Below are 14,245 nucleotides of genomic sequence, written 5' to 3'. Positions count from 1 at the left end.
TCCGACTCTTCGTGACCCCATGGACCATAGCACGCCAGGCACTCCTGTCTTGCACTGCCTCCTGCAGTTTGGTCAAACTCATGTTGGTAGCTTTGAGAACACAGTAATAGAGGGGTAATAACCTCATTCCTCAAATCTTTATAAAGAGTGCAAGCCAAAAGCATGTGAGCCACTGACTCAATATTGCCATTTCCACAGAGAAGCCTTCAGGCAGGGCATGAAAGCAACAACTCCCCCCCCCCCATTGATTATCCCCCGCACCTGGTTTTCAAAGATACACTGCACCCCTATGTGGAGGGAACATTTATCTACCAAATGCACATGCTCATCCCCACATACGTGGCCCTGGCCAGCCCTCTGCATCTTCATCTCTTTCTGTTGCCATACATGTTTGATATCTGTCTGCTTCCAGCAGCCACCGGGACCCCCATCCCGACTGCCATATTTACCCAGAGTGCTGTGTATATCTGCTGCCATGTTTGTAGGAGAGCTTTGTGTCAGAGGCCCTATACTACAAAGCTAAACTGGGGCAGAGGCCCTTAGGCAGGGTACACAGCCCCTCTCTCATTTCTGAATTATATCCTTCCACATGTTGATTCCAAATCCCTTTCCAATCCTTGGGGATCATGTAGTGATCTGTGTTCCTTCCACATCAATGGCAGCGCTTGGACGGCCGGTAATATTGACATCTACTGCCAATACGCCATGGCTTCCCAAGTCCCTCGAGTTCAAGTGAACTTTTTCTTCTCCTTGTTTGGGTTTTCAAAAGGCATGCCCTCGCTTTCACTGTGTATACAGTAGCCCCATAATTGCAAAGACTTCACAGTGAAAGTCAACTTTAGATTCTGAAGCATTTGACGCTCTCCGAATTTCAGAGTTTCCTTATGTCTGGGGTTATGATTTTACTGTGTCCACACAGAGGCATTCCTGGAGCTGAGAACTGGCCATTTGTTAAAAAGAAAAGATTTTTAATGTAAGAAAGTATCTCCAGGAGATCTCTAGACCAGGGGTTCCTAAACTTTGCTCCATGAACCACCATTGATCCATGAACTTCATTCAGGTGGTCTGTAGAATGTCTCCCTTAAATATTAATAATTATTTTAAATTGTACTTTATATAATTTTAAATTGCATTTTTATTGCTTCTTTAATTCCCGTATTGTGTGTGTGTGTGTGTGTGTGTGTGTGTGTGTGTGTGTGTGTGTTTGTATTACAGTCTTAATGTTATGGGACAATTATTGTGCTCTTGTGCAATCCCTGTTCCTTGCGACTCCTCCCTGTGAGTTGCATCCGGGGGGAAATCCTGGCATGGTTTATTTGGAGTGCAGATATTGCATTTCCATGGGGTTCAGCCCAGAGTTAGTCACACTCATGGAGCAGACCCATTGAAATTCATGGGCATGGAAAACTTAACTGAATAGGTCAACTCCAAGCAAAAGCTAGTTAGTTAGTTAGACTCATTCCCTAAGTTTCAATTTTTAAATTTTATTTATCTCTAAGAAACCCCACACCCATTTTTGGGTCTCTGTTCAAAGAGGTGTCTTTCATTCATTTTCACTGTAAATGTTCAATGCTACTAACAGGATGAGTTTTTTGACAGGTATATTTTTAAGATTTATCCATGAATCTTGGTAAACATGTATTTTATAACGTTCTCTCCTCTCTCTCTCTCTCTCTCTCTCTCTCTCGTTATAGCGGGTGCCAAAGCCTTTGTCTGCGACCACTGCGGAGCTCAGTTCTCAAAAGAAGATGCCCTAGAGACCCACAGGCAGACCCACACTGGTAGGTCTTCTATTTGGGGGGTTCATTTGTTGTTGTTTTTCAAAAAAATCTTCCTATTTTGCAAAACAGGGGTTTTCTTACACAGCGGCATTGTTATTCCATAATTCTGGGAAAGATCATACATGAAGTACCAAAGGGGTGGAGGGGTGGGGTTTTGCACATACAAGCCGCTCACCCAATGGACTGGGAAGGTCTGCAGCGACTTCTCCTTGCCTTCGCTTGAGGGTGAATAGAATCCTTCAGGCAACTAGGAACTGCAATAAAGCTGGCAGGAGGCTGATGGCAACTGTAGTCCAATTCATTTGAAGCACATCAGGTTGGGAGAGGGTGATGCAGGGCACTGCAATAAAAATGGGAGGGTGATCATCAATACATTTGCTGACTGAAGGCTGATGTGCCTCTGATCGCCACAGGCTGGTGGAAGGCAAAAACTTATCATAAACAGTTTGCTCAACAACCTGTTGCTCAACAAAGATTGCTCAATTTCTAGTTTCAGTCTTGATCAATGTATTGTTTAATTGGGCTCACCTGAGCTGTGATGTGTGAGATCAACAACTTTCCCACTGGAAGACTTTTCAGAGAGTTGCTTCATAGCACAGAACCTGTCCTTTAACAGTATTATATTTGAGCTTTCACACGACATAAAAGCTGCTTCCAGAACTATAACAGAGTAGAATGGAAGTTTAGTGCTCATTTTTGTGTTATTTGCTCCCAGAAAAACAAATCCATTTGCAAATAATATGAAAATGAGCTCTAAACTTGCACTGTAAGTCACTCTTATTCCACTCATAGTTCCAGAAGTGGCTTTTATGCCATGTGAAAGCTCAAATATCATATGGAAATTAACAGTTAGGGAAGTGAATGGTGCCCAGGGGAGATTTTCTCTGCTGCTGAATGGAGGAACAGTCTTGAACTGGTGGTTGATAGCAAGGGGAATTGGAGGGGTATTGGCACCTGGGGCAAAATGCCCCACTGCCACCCCCACAAAGAAAGACTCCATAAGGGCTTCTCCTTTCTGGATCCCCCACGCCCAAGCGGTGGTGGAGCTTTGCACTGGCTTCCCCCCTCAGGAAAAGGCAGTGACAAGCTCTGCCACACCACCTGGTATGGGGCAGATCTCCTCCCCACCTGATGGCAAAGCAGAACTGGGGTGCTGACCCTTGAGAGTGTCCTCTGAGGTGTCCGCTTCACCCCAAATCATGACGAGGGGCATCTCTGGTTGCTAGGAAGGGGCTCTCTCAGAAGTTGCACCTGCCCTTTCAGCACCTTGTTCTGCCCCATAGTTTTATCTCAATGTTTTTTGTTTCTGTTTCGTTTTTTTTTTTTTTTGCAGAGGGTAGGAGGCAAAAGCTTCACTCTTTATCATGGCATATTTTGTACTGTGACCGCCTCCTTTCACTGGCTAGTTTGCTTGAACCTAGTGGCTCGGGGGTCCCAGGGGAGGCTCCAGCTTCATTCACACTTTGAGCATCACTCTGTGCACTCCTGCGACGGAAGCGGGAGACAGCTCCCTCCTTCCCGGACTGTATTAGGGCGAGCAAATCTTTTTAGTACCGATAAACCAATAAATGTCATCGAGGATGGAATGTATGAATCCGCAAGTTGAAATTTAACACCCTGGATGCTATCTTGGCTCCCAAATATACAACACCTGACTGTGAGCACCAGGATTAGGAAGAGCCAGCATTAGACCATACATGCATCATAGAGCGCAACCGATGCTTGCCGTGCCATTCGATCTTGCAACTTCATTGGCAAAGTAGCAGTTAATAAATTTCAGAATGATTGTCCTCCTCCTCCTCCTAAGACTAGCCAGCTGGTTGATGTTGGCAGCAGATAAAGTTGTTTGTTACTAATGGAATTCACAGCAGAGGCATTTTCAGGAGGACAGGGGAGGAAGGGCTCCTACCTGGAATCTACTCCAGAGCTAAGGGATCAAGCAGCAAACATGTGTGGTTGTGTTACTTTCTCTCTCACAAAAACCCTGGTGCAGTGAGAATCCTGTTTTTTATATGTTGATAGCCGTTAACTGCAATAGAAATAGGAACAGGTGCTCTCTCCATTTGACCTACATAGTTTGTGCAATGTGATGATATACCCTGCTGGCCTTTGAGACTCTTGGCGTATCTTCATAACTGCAGAGTCACCCCTGGTTTAACAGCCGTCCCTTCCTTCCTGGGGATCCTGGGAACTGTGCGTCTGTGAGCAGGGCTATGGATCTGCAACAGACAATTCTCAGTACCCTCACTCAGTTCCCAGGATTTCTTGAGGAGCCAAGCGCTTGATATGTAGCCTCTGTAACTTTGTCATGCAGAGTTGGGGCCACCATTTTGGGCAGCAAACCAAAAGCCGTTAAACTTGTATAGCCTAAAAGTCAGAGGTCATGCACCTGCTGATCACACATGAGCATCTTAAGTTAGAGTCCTGAACATCTCCAGTTAAAAGGATCAGATGACGGGCAATTGGAAGGACTTCTGCTGCCAGTCAGAATAGACAGCCTTAGACCAAATGGATAAATAGTCTGACCTCATATGAGGCAGCTTTCTGTATCCACATTCAAGGCCTTCTAATGAAGACCCATGATGGAAGGAATTTGGGCGCAGAGTGATGGAACTATGTGTGCTTTCATAGTGGCACCACAGTGCCACTGCTAGCCAACTAGCAGAAGCCTTTGGGGCAACTCAGTGCCACATTGTCACTGTGAGGTGGGAGCTAGCTGTGGGGAAGTGACTTTGTGGTGCCCAGGCACATCACAAAGATAGCACGAAGCTTGGGCAACCTCTTGCCAGGGGCTTGGGAGACTTGTACTTGCCACCAGTGGGATCAAGAATGTATACAATGAGGTCTTGGGATCTTGGAAGTATGGCGGTGGGAGCCTTCTCTGATCCCCTGGACTACCCAGGCGCACTATTGCGGCACTCTTAAGTGTCTGTTTAGCCTGTTGGCCACACAGAACCCAAAAGCAAATGACCTGCTTCCTGAGTTTTCACAACTGAAACCAACACCTGTCTGGAAATATAACAGAGCCCGGATAGACATAGGTCCAGGCTTCTGCAAATCTGAAAATGGGAATGTTTCATTTGAATAAACCCATGGAGAAAGTGCTTTCTCTGAGTGAACGGGACACATCCCATCCCCTCTTCCCTTCCATACACTTCACCATGTGAGATAACAAAACATAACTCCCGGCAAATTAAAAGCTAGCATTTCAGGATAAATACCCTAGTCCAGTATCAGGCCTCAGCAAAGGCAGTTCATTCAAGTAGGTCAGAGACATGTTTGCGTGTTCCAAAAATAGGAAGGGGTCAAGATCCATGGCGGATCGGTCAAGATGGATTGGGGAGCCAGAATTTAGCCAGTGCCTTCATGCACTTGTGGACTGAGATGGTCCTGTAGGGGATCCGGCATGAGACTAGATGACCCTGTCTCCATGCAAGGAGCTCTGTCATTGCAATAGGAATGGAGTGTTGAGGGCAGGTGCTGAGGTTTGACTGCTCAGAGCCCCAGTTTTAGACCCACTCAAGGTCCTTAGCCTGCTGTGCTAAGTTCCCTGTTTGGAAGGCTTGTGCCTTCAAGCAGGGCTAGCTGTGGTGGACATCCCACATGGCAGTGGGTCCTTGTCTTAGCAGACAGATCCTACGTTCTCTGTATTTCCACTGGGTGGTGACAGTAGGGGGAGGCGCCTATTGACAATAACCAGAAATGAGAAGGAGGCATACAGTAGCTTCCTGAGGATGTCCCCTTCTGATGTATTCAGAATCCAGTACTGCCTCACCTGGAGCCTGAAGAGGTTACAGTCTGTGCTACCACCTCAGACCTCACCTGCCTCGTTTGGCTGCCCAGATAGATGAAGCATTTCTGGCGGAGGAAGTGAGGAAGCAACAGTTCTGGCAAGGTTTGTAGGAACTATAGGGATGTAGCAAGCTGACATGTTCTAGAACAGGCCACCCATCAGTACTGTCTACACTGACTGCCAGAGCTGCTTTCCAGGGTTCCGGCAGTAGGATGTTCCCAGCCCTATTTGGGGATGCTGCGAGGATTTGAACCTGGCACCTTCTGCATGCAAAGCTGGTGCTCTCCCACTGAGATCCTGCCCTTCCTTTTGGTAGAGTTCTTCTGGCAAAATGGGGTGGCTCCTAGTGGGATGTCCATGGCCAGCTCCTCAGCTGGAGATGAATTATTCCAAGGGGAGATGTTACACCAGCAAAAGTCCAAAGGAGACTGGGAGACTTATATAGCCACTGCCAGCCCTTCCTCTTCCCAATTCTCTGCTAGAACATTGCTTGAAGCTGGGTCTTCTCATCTTCCCTCCACAAGAGAGTGGTCTGGTGGCCAAATGTTTATTCCTTTGGCGGCTCTGGGCTTCCCATCAGTTCTGCTGCCACCTTTGATCTTGAGGCCTGGGGGTGGGGATGGAGCCGGGGAATCAGGCCTCTGGAAGGGGTTGAATGGGTTATTAGATGGCCCAGATGAAGCGTCTCTGAGATGGAGCTCTTCAGGCAGCCCTTGAACTATTGTGGGTTCTTCCAGTTCTCCCTAGAGCCCCCTTCTTCTTTCTCCAAAGAGGTCCCTCCTGAGCCTGGCAGGATTCTGGCATGGGTTTTCTGCACCTCTTCTGGAGGTGGCAGGGTAGGGGCTGGTAGAAGAACTCACCTGCCAATGCCATGCTGTTTCCCCCTGTGAGGGGAGCCTTGTGTTTTTCAAGGCAGCTTTAAGTGATGGCTAATGTTGCATCTGCCCCCTTCAAATAAAGGACAAGAGAGTTCCTAACGGTCAGGTTTCAATGATGACCTTGGTTGGGAGGGGTGGAGCACTCCTGGGACAGATTAAGTATGTTTTGATTTAAAACTTTGGGACAAGAATGCCAGTGGCTGCCAGCAAAAGCGGCTGCCCTGTCAGAGCTCAGAGGGTGACATGATCATGCAGAATCGAGGAACAAAAATAGGCAGCTCGAGGTCAGCGCGACCCAAGTGGAGCAGGTTTAGCATCGCCTCCTCGAGCTGTAAACAAGTGTGTCTCAGTTGCATGTCAGTAACTGGCTTTATGGCCAAAAAGCGCCTCTCTCTTGCCAAGAAATTGATAGCTTCCTCTTGTTGAGCACGGCTGCAAATAGCACTGGTAGGAGGATCAAACTCTGAACTTGTTGGCGTTTTCTGAAGTGAAAGCTCCCTGCGCCTGGAAGAAAAACTCTCCAAGGCTTATAATTATTCCCCTAGTCCACTGTTGAGGTAGCAAGAGTGACCCCCCCCCAAACCAGCAAAGTTGTGGTGGTGTTTTGGGGGCTGGAGTCCACCTTCCTGTCCCCTTAGATTATATATATATTTGAACTTGGGCACCAGGCAATTGCAATGAAGATAATAGCATGCAAATGAAACTTCCTGGATCAGGCTAAAGCCCTCTACTCGGTGAATGAAGTCCCTCTGGCCCACCAGGTGCCATTAGACTCCCAGCACCCATGATCATGCTGGCTGGGACTGATGTGACTAGAAGCCCAACACATGGAGACGGAGAGCCGGTTCCCCACCCCTGAGCTAAGTCAACCTGTTTATGGAGAGCAGGGCAAAGACTGGAGAAGGAGATGTGTATTAGCCCGTAGGGCCACCACAGAGGAAGCCCTCCAAAGGTATATGGGGCCTTAGTCATTTAGAGCATGATATGTCATCATCAGTGCCTTGACTGGGAAAGCAATTTGTTTAAAACTGGTGCTAAATGCAAGTAATTGGAAACATCCTGTCTACCACCTTCAGATTTGTAGCTTCTGGAACCATTTCCAGCCCCAAGCAGTGCATGTTAGCAAACTCTCCAAGTGTCCCTATTTCCCAGGGACAGTCCCAGATTGACAGAAGCTGTCCTGGTTTCTGATTCGATCCAGGAATGTCCCGCTTTTCCTTAGGACATCCCTAGTTTCATCAGAGAAATGTTGGACGGTAAGCAAGAGTGTAATCTGAAGGTTTCCAAACGATGGATAACTGTAACTAGACTTTTCTGGTCCAGGAAAGACCATTGCTGGTGAACCAATGGCTACTAGCCACAATGGCTATGATCTACCTCCACGGTCAGAAGCATTGTGCCTCTTAATACCAGTTGATGGGATGGGCAGAAAGTCATTACCCTCAGGTCCTGCCAGTGGGCATCCCACAGGCCACTTTGAGATCAGGGTGTTGGACTAGATAGGCCACTTGCTTAATCTAGCAGGCTCATTTTATGTTCTTAGCTAGCCACAGGCACTGCAGGCCATTAAAACCACCTGGGCTTCCAGTGACGAAAAAAAATGGTCCCAAGAGTACCCCCTCCGAAGCTACGTAGACTTCTAGCAAACAAACCCTCTGTGTGACACCGTGCAGAAAAATGGTTCTCTCTCCCCTCACAGTTCCCAACCTCCCTGTTCCCCCCCCATAACAATTATACATATTAAAAAGACATCAAGACGTCTGTAAGCTACTAGAAGACACTTTGGGCTCCATAGGTTTTTCTGTGGATGTTCACATCACTTGGCCTCTGCATTCACCGGAAAAAAATGTTTTGGCACCCTGCTACGCCTGGGGGAAAGGTGTAAAAAAGAAGAAGTTATATATATATTTCAAATTAAAAAGGAATGAATTCAATCAGTGCCAGCTGCTAGCTGCATGGCTGTAATGTTCAGGTTACATGGAAAATGTAGCAGCGACTGGTTGTGTCCCTTTTTATTTCAAAAAATGTAATAGCTGTTGACTTTTTTAAATATCAGAGGTGATTTGTATAGGATTTCCCAGGCTGGGCCAAAGTATTTCACATGCGCAAAAGACCGAGAGCACAATGCTGTGTAACATCACCCCCACATGGGAAGCTTCTGTCCTGAGCTTGTGTTTGTACAGTCAATACCCTGGCATGGATTTACTCCTGACCTAGTTTTGCACTCTGCTACTACAGGAGCGTGCTGGATGCCTAATATAGAGCTGATTTTCTTAGCATGTGGCGTCTCTGCCATGACAGGGTCTGATTTGCAACACGAGCGATGCTCTTTCATGTAGCATGGGACCATTCCTCCTAGGTTTTGCCTGCTGCGTGGACCAGCACAACTTTTGAAGCCCAAAACCTTCCGCGTGTACTGTGCGAACTTGCCACAGCCGGGCAAAGAGGGCAAACATCACATGGGGACTTAAACTGGGCACGGTGTCAAATTAGCATAACTTGGCCATCATAAGATGTGCCTCGTTTCTGTCTTAAGACAAAAACACGAGCAGGGTCTATTCAGGTCCAATGCAAAAGAAGTTGCAATTATTTTATGCATGTATTTGAGGGTGAGAGAAATAGCTCGTGCTAGAACAGTTGCAGGTGTGTGTGTATTTTGGCGTAGTGCCATTATATTCACCTTTCTTTCTGCTCCCACGGAACATGACACACCCTTCCTTACATGATCTGAAAGTCTTATATTAAGGCATCTCCAAGGTGTGGGCCACAATCTCTTCTCTTTGCATATCATCCTGGAGGTGTAATAACGGGGGGGGGGGGGGTAATCTCTGCCTTCCATAGTGAGGATTCTGCCTTAGTCAGAGCCAGGGAGGCTGGACTGTACAGTCCTCAGTTCTGTTTTCCGGAATGAAACTCTTAAAAATTATCAGCTAAACTGCTTCCCTTTGGGGCAAAAGGACATTTCTGGTGAAACCAGTGAAAACTGGCATGCAACGAGGTTTCTCTCTCTCTCTCTGGCCAACCAAGTTCTACTCAGACTCATAGGGTCTTCTCCAAGTAACCTCCACTCTGAGGAGACCTATTGAAATGAATGGACCTTAGTTAGCCATACCCATTCATTTCAATGGGTTAACTCTGAGCATGATGGGACGTTAGATGCAAGCTACAGCATTATGTTTTCGGCTCCATGAGCCCACTTCCCACTGATGCAAAGATTGTTTGTCATAGGTTTTGTGTGAGGGACAGGGACTACAAACAACCCCCTCCCATCTTGAGAACCAGTTCTTCCCCCAGTACCAGCGGGAGCGGAGAGGGGGAAGAGTCCAGCGGGGAAGCAGGAAGTAGAGGGCATGGCTCTGGCAGGGTCACAGAGCCCCTGCTCCGCTTGGGAGAGGAAGGAAGGGAGAGGGAAAGGGGGAGGAAGGAAAACACGGCAAGAAGACCTCTCCCTCCAGTTCCGGAATTGCGCCAAAAGAAACGGGAGAGGAGATTTGCGATTCCCATACTTCTTTGTTGGAAAAGAACGCGGGAATCGCCATTCCAGGGTTCTGACCCAGACTGAGAACATGTATCTTGTACAGCTCCAGCACTGTAAATAGTTTGCACACAATAAAAGCATGAAAAGGCAACGTTCTGGAGAGTCGTTACTCTAGAGTAGCCGCAACGTGCCTCCTGTGACATTTTGTTTGCTTAATTTAAATAAAAGCTGCTAAAAAATTTTTTAAAAAAAGCAACAGCAACTTAGTAGCTCAACTTGGCATTTTCACTGCGCATTTGCTAGCATCGAATTTCACCCGCTACCTTCCATCCCTGCCATGGCCATTACTCCTATACCCTGTTGAAAAATGATGTGGCATTCTCTGTTTTAGATTTTCATTGTCTGCCAGTCCCACAGTTATTCCATTTTCACTCCACAACACACACACACACACACACACACACACACACACACACCACACACTGTCTCCTCTTCCCAGATCATTAGTAAACATGTTAGAACATCCTTGCTCCCAGCAGAAAACGTCTTTGCTTCTTCTCTTGCAGCTTAGTCTTTAAACTGCCCTTCCTTTGGTCAAAGCCATTCGGCTTCATGCTCTGTGTCCTCCACACACACACACACCTCCCAACTTCACCGGCAAAACCACCCAGTAGCATCCAAATGGCAGAGAGGAGTTAATAAAACCAATGTGTAACTGAAACATGAAAAGCTATAAATTGTCTTGCGCTTCCCCTCTCCCCCTTCCCTAGGATGTTGGTAGCATTTTGATTTAATAGTTGGACAAACACAAGGGTCTATTTTATTCAGCGTTTACAGGCCTCGGGGCTGTTATTCTTCCAAATTTAATAGCATTGAAATTGCAGGGTTTGTGATAATTTGCCCATCACTTTCTGCGCTTCCATTGATGTTTATTGTCAGCGGGATGAAATCTCGATCCGATTCACTTAGATAACATGTCTGTTAAACATTTAGATAATTGTGCCATCATTAAGTTGTCACATTATTTTAGAGATTCAAAACAGTATCGTGGTAAGTGGAGGTACATGGAGAGGGAAGGGCGGGGGGGGGGGAGTCTTGCAGGAGCACAGCCGTCTCGGGGAAAGAGAGGAGTCAGTCGTGTCACTGGATTCCAGCTCGGCTTATTATCACGGCAACAAGCCAGTTTGCAGCAGATAGATATATAGATATATAGACGATATGTTTGCTTCAGGCACTTTCTTGGGAAGTGTTAAAAAGTACTCTGTCTCATGCCTAGCACAAAGACGCGGAGAATTTCTTCACTTTACACGGCATCAAATGGATTTTCAAATCGGGAAAAGACTGCTCACCTTCCCTTGAAAGCTCGCTCACAACTCCACATTTCAGGAAGTTGACTTATACGGAGTCAGAGAAGCTTCCCATCTAGTTCAGACTTGTCTGCACTGACTGGCAGCAGCTCTCCTGGGTTTCAGGGCGCAGCCTTTCCCAGCCCTACTTGGAGAAACCAAGGATTGAACCCGAGGCCTTCTGTGTTCAAAGTGTGTGCTCTGCCACTGAACTCTGGCCTCTGTCCATGGTGGATCCCAATTTGTGGCAACTGATTTTCTTCTGATTTACTCACAATGAGCAGCTTTCTACACAAACACAACATGGCATACCATTGAGCTCATGGATAAGGGAGGGAGGGAGTCTGAACTGCTCGCTGTGACCTGTGTCCTTCACATGTAGAGCTGGGGGCCTGCAGTGGCACCTTGTTGCAGATCTTCGGTGCTCCTCTTGAACGTCAGGATCAGGATCCAGCCAGGGTATGACCCTGAGGGCACCTGCTCTGTCCTTCTCCACCCCACTCCTTGAACACGTGGAGAAGGTCTGAGCTGGGCTACTGACACCTTCAATTCACCATTGCCCACCGCCCTCCAACTTGGGAAGGGTGAAGGTCTGCAGAGGGCATGATCCTGCCCTCATGGAGTCTCCTCCAGGGGCGTAGCATGGGTTGATGGGTCCCAGGGCAGGGCAAGTATTGTGCCTCCCTGGTGGACTGAGCAATGGCCATTCTCTTTGCCATCCAGCATCTAATCAAGGGAGTCTGTCCTTGCAAACCAGCTCCAGCCTGGGAGCAGAGATAAGGCAGAGAAACATAAAGCCACAAGCACTGCTGTGTCGCCTCGCCTTCTTCTTCCTCCCTCCCACCTTGGTGGGTGGCAACGGCAGTGGCGGCAACCTCCACCTCCTTCCCTCTTGGCCAGCCCAAGGGTGGGGCTTCGCCAGCCACATGGAGAAGGCGATGCCATCGCCACCCCAGCCCCAAAGGCCCCACCCAGCCACTGCTTGCCTCACCATGGCTCTGGCTTTGATGAGGGAGCCTGTCATGGGGGGTGCCTGGTTGTGCCCCCTCAGAAATTTGTGCCGGGGCCACAGCTTCCCGCATCCCCATGTTGCTTTATTTTGCTATTATTATTATTATTAAATTTATCTACCACCCTTCATCAAGAGATCCCAGGGTGGTTCACAGAATAAAATACAAGACAAAACCAAAGTAAATAATTAAACCAAAACAACAAAACAATACACCACGGGTCTCTCCGTTTCAGACCTTCCCCTCCATGACTCGGGGGGTGACAGCAAAGGTACTCGGCCTTTCTTAATCAGGAAGGTGTATACATCTTTTTGAGTCTCTCCCCCTTTCCTTTCTTCCTTTCTGCATCCTTTCTTGATGCCGCTTCAAATGCCTCTTGCGAAAATGTCCCTGACATTGCAAAAGTGCACCTTTAAGCCTGTCCCTGACATGAGGCAGAACCACAAGAACTTACTTGGTTAATTTAAAATAAAATAAAATAAACCACAGCTGGGAGTGCACAAGAGCTCATTAAAATCTTACACGTTTGCTTTTTATTTATTTATTCTGATCTCCCAGTTCATGATATCTTGGCAGCGTCTGGCCAATCCAGAGCATGGCTCCATTATCATGGCGCTATTACACCCGGGAAGCTTTGTGTACAAACAGCCTGTGTGAATTCTTCTTACACACACACACACACACACACACACACAACGAAAATTCCCTAAGCAGCCAATGACTTTCTATTACAGTTTCACAGTACTCTGGAGAGTTTTAAGATAGCAGCTTGATTAAGCTTGTGGGGGAAATACTATCAGCATGCTACTCCACAGACAGAGATAATGTACTGTTGGCATTAAGTATGTTTAAGGGTAATTATCTTCCCCCTATTCATATTGGTTACATGAAAACCAAAGGAAACAGGAGTTTGAGGTGCGGAGCTCAGCAGTCCCAGGCAGATCAGGGATGGGTTAAGAAGGCCTTGGTGACAATTATAAGCCTCGATGAAATGTTATCCTCTGACTGGTGTTCGCTCTGCAAGTAGAGAAAGGAGCTTTCGGCCTCTGTTATGAGGAAAGGATTTATCTTTTCATTGGGGGCTGGTGTCAGCAATCAATCACAGGCTTTCATTGGCAAGAACTTTTCTGTCGAGAAAACAGCGCCCTGTTTTCTCCTCCGCTACCACAGAAAAGGGGATTGGGGGTGGGGGAGGAGGGGAAATCACATTTATAGGCAAACGTCCCTAATTCACACTTCCCCCCAAAAAAATCTGAAACACAGCAGGCCTTTGAAAGTCACACTAATCTGAATTTTGCAACGGGGTTCTCTGACCGCCCCCCGCTCCCACCACCACCCAAACTCTGCAAAAAAAATGCCTATATTAGGGGAAGGTGTTCATAAAAACCATAATAGTGAAAGTAACATATAAAAATTCGGCTTGCAAAAACATGGGTATTAGGCATAACTGCATAGAAAAATCTGCACAACTTTGAGGTTGGGTTTTTTTTTTTAATGGGGTTTTATTGCCATATTTCTGGAATATTTAACTGCTTGTGTAAGTGGTCTACTTGCATAATCATCATAATGTCAGAAGATAACTAGGAAGGTCACACCCTAGTTTCTGTGATCCTGGAACAGGACTTTGCCACATGGAAGATGATGACCAGCTTTTTCTCCTCTGATGTTATACCGTTGTCAGGATTTCCAAGTATTCCTTGAACACATTTTGTAAGACAGTGGTGTGCTTGGGTTCTTTTTTAAATTTCATTTTGAAAGTTGTTTTGCATAGATGCATGGAGTTTGGCGGTGTGGTGGTTGAATATTTCCACAAAAACCTGGATAGTCCTTGTTCCTCTGTCATCTGAGTACTTTGGGTCTGTGGGCATCCCTGTGTACTATGCAAAAATATTTACATGATGTGGGCTTTGACATTTCAGTCCTGTTTGAGCAGCCATGGCAGTTTAAAAATAGGTGTGT

At 46.9% G+C, this 14,245-nt stretch overlaps 1 protein-coding gene across 3 annotated transcripts in view; it reads left to right on the top strand.

Annotated features, from left to right (window-relative positions):
• ZBTB16 (zinc finger and BTB domain containing 16) overlaps positions 1-14,245 on the top strand; it is a 190,119-nt gene that overhangs the window by 113,861 nt on the left and 62,013 nt on the right. For all 3 annotated transcript variants that reach the window (XM_035138957.2, XM_035138956.2, XM_035138955.2), the window contains exon 4: positions 1,695-1,781. In XM_035138957.2, the coding sequence (XP_034994848.2) occupies positions 1,695-1,781 (87 nt within the window). The remainder of the gene's footprint in view (positions 1-1,694; positions 1,782-14,245) is intronic.

This window comes from Zootoca vivipara, chromosome 15 (assembly GCF_963506605.1).
Source record: "Zootoca vivipara chromosome 15, rZooViv1.1, whole genome shotgun sequence".
Taxonomy (NCBI): Eukaryota; Metazoa; Chordata; class Lepidosauria; order Squamata; family Lacertidae; genus Zootoca; species Zootoca vivipara.
The sequence above is the reverse complement of the archived record's forward strand: the minus strand, read 5'-3'. Positions and strand labels throughout refer to the sequence as shown.